The 4,938-nt window shown below is 41.2% G+C and overlaps 1 protein-coding gene across 6 annotated transcripts in view; it reads right to left on the reverse strand.

The window, feature by feature from the left end:
- The window catches only part of LOC138949992 (SCO-spondin-like), a 106,217-nt gene extending 101,816 nt beyond the window's left edge, over positions 1-4,401 (reverse strand). For 3 of the 6 annotated variants that reach the window (XM_070321798.1, XM_070321804.1, XM_070321775.1), the window contains exons 1-2: positions 1,185-1,768; positions 710-928 (exon numbers count right to left, since the gene is read on the reverse strand). In XM_070321798.1, the coding sequence (XP_070177899.1) occupies positions 710-800 (91 nt within the window). In that variant the 5' untranslated portion in view covers positions 801-928; positions 1,185-1,768. Of the gene's footprint in view, positions 1-709; positions 929-1,184; positions 1,769-4,323 lie in introns of those variants that run through there. The other 3 variants (XM_070321816.1, XM_070321812.1, XM_070321782.1) reach the window with 2 other exon arrangements.
- Between the last annotated feature and the right edge of the window lie 537 nt (positions 4,402-4,938).

Consider the following 4,938-nt stretch of genomic DNA (forward strand, 5'->3'; position numbering starts at 1 on the left):
GCTCTCCAACTATCTCAAATACATCTTGTTTCACGTAATTAGATCATTCTAAATAAGGCGTGTGGTGCTTTGTTGGAGGCAAATACATCTTGTTTCACGTAATTAGATCATTCTAAATAAGGCGTGTGGTGCTTTGTTGGAGGCAAATACATCTTGTTTCACGTAATTAGATCATTCTAAATAAGGCGTGTGGTGCTTTGTTGGAGGCAAATACATCTTGTTTCACGTAATTAGATCATTCTAAATAAGGCGTGTGGTGCTTTGTTGGAGGCAAATGTTGAGGAAGTAAACTTCGCAAAGTCGACTTCTCCAAGGAAATGAGAGACTTAAAACCTTTGGAAACTCAGAATTGCCACCTGAGGATATGACTGTTGGTTTTCTTGCTCGTTAATCGTAAATATAATGACTATTCTTTTTGTCACCATATTTCATAACACAAAATTAGAAGATATCATCGTTTCTGTTTAATGGGCTGGAGGTCAACTCTCCAACACACACACACACGCACGCACGCATGCACGCACGCACGCACACACGCACGCACGCACGAACACACACACGCACGCACACACACACACACAACACGCACGCACGAACGCTCGCTTGCACGCATACACGCGCACACACACACACACACACGCACGCACGCATGTACACACACACACACACACACACACACACACACACACACACACACACACACACTTACTGCAGTGGAAAAAGAGTGTCAGCAGGAATCCACCGATCAAGGACAGAACACTGCACAGAACTCTGGGCCTGTGGTGAACGTTGGCCTTCATGGAGTTGGTCGATCTCTTGGCAAAGCGGCAGAGATGTCTGATTGTAAAGATACCCACACGAGTGTATGGGTCTCTCGGAACCAAGGCGAGGAATATTCAATATTCGCCCTGCAGTCCGGACTGACGATCTAACAGCGAACGACAAGAAGAAGAAGATATTCAAAAATCAAATAGTCAATGATGCAAAACAAGGAAAACAAATCGGAAATGTGGGCATAGATCAACATGGTAATAGCTTTGTTTTAAAATACGCCATGGTATTATCCTTTTTCTTAATACTTACATATCAAAGCAAGAAATCCTGTGCATTTCATAAGGAACATATTTACTTTAACCCATAAAATCATACAAGTGAAAACAACAAAGCGAAACAAATTCCATTACCATTGAGCAAAGTTGGCCAACGCATCTGTGACTGTTATGTAAAACTCTGCACTTTTCTACGCAAAATACTGACGTTTTACAGCAAATTGACGTCACACAAAGAACACACAGATATCATGAATAATTAATTTCCAATCAAATGGCCCCTTGCAGACAGCGTTCGTTCGTGTCACAGGCGACTTCCGGCTAGTTCATGACGGTGACCCGTGGAGAGGGAAAGCTTTACATTGTGGCTGACGAAGTACTCGACTTTATTTCTGTATGACTAGGTAAGAGGCTTCATTTGTTGAAGAAGTTTCATATAATTACGTTGATTTTCTTCACTTGGCTTAGCTGTTCTCATTCTAACCCAGTTACGGGTAGGCAACGCGTGTTAAATTCATACTATTGTGAGGGAATAGCCTTGCAGCCCACGTCAGTGTGCGTGCGCGTGTTTGAGTGACTTCATTGGTACGCATGCACTTGACGCCATCTTTTATGTGACGTAATTTACGACGCACGATGCTAGCTTTTAGAACAGCTTAGCACTGACGCTTCAAGCAGACGTGACTTTGTTGCAGACGACCAGCTGCCAATCTGTTAGTATCGATGTGCGGGAGTTGTTTGATAAAATTATAAGTTTCTTTAGGATAATAGTCGCTTACGGACATGGTTGTTTAACGACGGTTAGCGGAAAATAGAGTAGTATAAATTGAAGAAGAACCGGATTATTTGCCGGAAGTTAGTGATTCAGGGTCAGAGTTCACTGTAGCGCATGATTATGCGAAATAGTCCAAAGATTTGAGGTCTCATATAATGTTTTGGATTTCGCGGGTGCGGGACTCTTTGTTAATCGGGAGTCACCTAACCTTAACTTCAAACTCTTTGTTAATCGGGAGTCAGTAATTGTAACCAGACTTTTTGTTAATCGGAAGTCTTAATTTAAATTATAACCAAATTCTTTGTTAACCGGGAAAAGTAAACCTTAGCCGACTTCTTCGTTAATCGGAAGCCGGCCTTCATTTCTAACCGTAAGGATTTATTGCTTAGATCTGTTGTTAATCATTCTTTGTGAACTAGGAACCTTGCAGTCTACACTAAATAGCTCCTTGTCAATCGGGAGTTCTGTTATAACGCTTGTATAAATTCCTTGCCAATCGGGAATCTGATAGTATCTCATGCACTAAATAGCTCCTTGTCAATCGGGAGTTTTGTTATAACGTTTGTATAAATTCCTTGCCAATCGGGAATCTGATAGTGATAGTATCTCATGCACTAAATAGCTCCTTGTCAATCGGGAGTTCTGTTATAAAGACTTTAAGTCTGAATAAGTTCCTTGTCAATCGGGAACCTGATAATCACCCCCCTTGTTTAAACGACAGTCAGCGACAATACTGAGACACGACAGAGATAGTTATGAAGTGACGAGGGAAGAAAGGAAACGAGTCTGCGTGAAAGTGACGATGTTTTGATTTCATGCACTTGTAGAATAAAAATGATGTTTTAAACTGTACAACCACGGTGTGGGCTACATTCGTTGGCAAGAGAGAGGCCGTTGGCCGTATGAGAGTTGAAAACTAGAGTCTACTGCATCGGGGATAAGAGAGGGAAACGGGAAATATTCTTACACTCAAAACAAAACACAACGCGAGGTCAAACAACATCACGAGTAAATAAGAAACATCCTGCACAATCCCCTGGCAGCCCCCGGTTTTAATCAAATCTGCCACATTAAATGGTGACCGTGCACCAGGATTTTAACAAAGTTAGTAGATCTAGTCGAAGTAAATTTAACGGTAGCCCAGATAGCCCGGACCGTGGTTGAAAAAAAAAAGTGAAACAAGTCGCGTAAGGCGAAAATACAATATTTAGTCAAGTAGCTGTCGAACTCACAGAATGAAACTGAACGCAATGTCATTTTACTCGTAGCATCGTCAGGCCACCGCTCATGGCAAAGGCAGTGAAATTGACAAGAAGAGCGGGGTAGTAGTTGCGCTAAGAAGGATAGCACGCTTTTCTGTACCTCTCTTTGTTTTAACTTTCTGAGCGTGTTTTTAATCCAAACATATCATATCTATGTTTTTGGAATCAGGAACCGACAAGAAATAAGATAAAAGTGTTTTTAAATTGATTTGGACAATTTAATTTTAATAATAATGTTTATATATTTAATTTTCAGAGCTTGTTTTTAATCCGAATATAACATATTTATATGTTTTTGGAATCAGCAAATGATGGAAAATACGATAAACGTAAATTTGGATCGTTTTATAAATGTTTATTTTTTTTTTACAATTTTCCGATTTTTAATGACCAAAGTCATTAATTAATTTTTAAGCCACCACGCTGAAATGCAATACCGAAGTCCGGGCTTTGTCGAAGATTACTTGACCAAAATTTGAACCAATTTGGTTGAAAAATGAGGGCGTGACAGTGCCGCCTCAACTTTCACGAAAAGCCGGATATGACGTCATCAAAGACATTTATCAAAAAAAGGGAAAAAAAAAACGTTCGGGGATTTCATACCCAGAAACTCTCATGTCAAATTTCATAAAGATCGGTCCAGTAGTTTAGTCTGAATCGCTCTACACACACACACACACACACGCACACACACACACACGCACACACACACACACACACACACATACACCATGACCCTCGTCTCGATTCCCCCTCTATGTTAAAACATTTAGTCAAAACTTGACTAAATGTAAAAAGATGGAAAAAAAATGAAAAAAAAAGAAAAGAAAAGAGAAGAAACGCCTCCAACTGTGTTTGTTTTCGAAGGACGTCGAAAAACAAGGTAAGAAAGAAACATTTTTTCATTGTATTTGCTACATTGTTGCTATACGTGTGTACGATGATTTGAAGCGGGATTGTTGCTATTTTGTATGACGTAGGTTCAGACAGGATTTGAAATGCGTTGGCTTATTATGAAATAAGTTCTGTTACATTCCCATTTATGAAGTTGATATAGTTCATGTTAGTGGAAGTTCGGCGAAGGTTTCGCAAAGATTGAATTGTTTTGAACAAAAGAAAGATGGGTATTTTGTCAAGACTAGGGCAAGTCGTGAGCGCTCTCTCACCTAGCTTTCTTACGGCTAAGGGTTCGATGGCAAAGAGAGAAGAAAAAGAAATGGAAATGGAAGACAGTTACCTTCGGGGAGGTCAGACTAGGTGGTCGGAAACACCACGAAGATATAGGTATCCATCACAATATCCAGAGAATGAACAGAAAGGCGAAACGCACATGTCTTTTGACTCAGGGTACGAGGTTGAGCGCGAACAGGCCGAGAACGGTCACGTGCACACTTATGCAGATCGGGGTCAAGGGTCAGCCAATCATAGGGTAGATGAGGGAACACGTCGCCCAGGTCTATTCATAGAGAGGGAAAAACCCTACCAACACACCAGCAGGAAATCGATTCAGGCCGATAAGTACGATGGTACCTCACTTGATTTGAATGACTACCTAGAACATTTCGATGGGGTGTCGACGTGGAATGAGTGGACAGAAGAAGAAAAGGGGATTCAATTGTCGTTGAGTCTGAGAGGGGCTGCTCAGCAGGTGTTGGGGTATTTGCAACAGGAAGAAAAGAGAGATTTCGTTGCGTTGACCAGCGCGCTGGCAAAGAGGTTCAGTCCTAAAGAGAGAGTGATGTCGTACAGGTGCGAGTTTCGCAACAGAAGACGTAGAAATCAGGAAACAGTTGAGGAGTATGGGTTTGCACTCTGTCGCTTGGCTACCAGGGCTTATAGGGATATGGAAATT

Source organism: Littorina saxatilis, linkage group LG1 (assembly GCF_037325665.1).
Source record: "Littorina saxatilis isolate snail1 linkage group LG1, US_GU_Lsax_2.0, whole genome shotgun sequence".
Taxonomy (NCBI): domain Eukaryota; kingdom Metazoa; phylum Mollusca; class Gastropoda; order Littorinimorpha; family Littorinidae; genus Littorina; species Littorina saxatilis.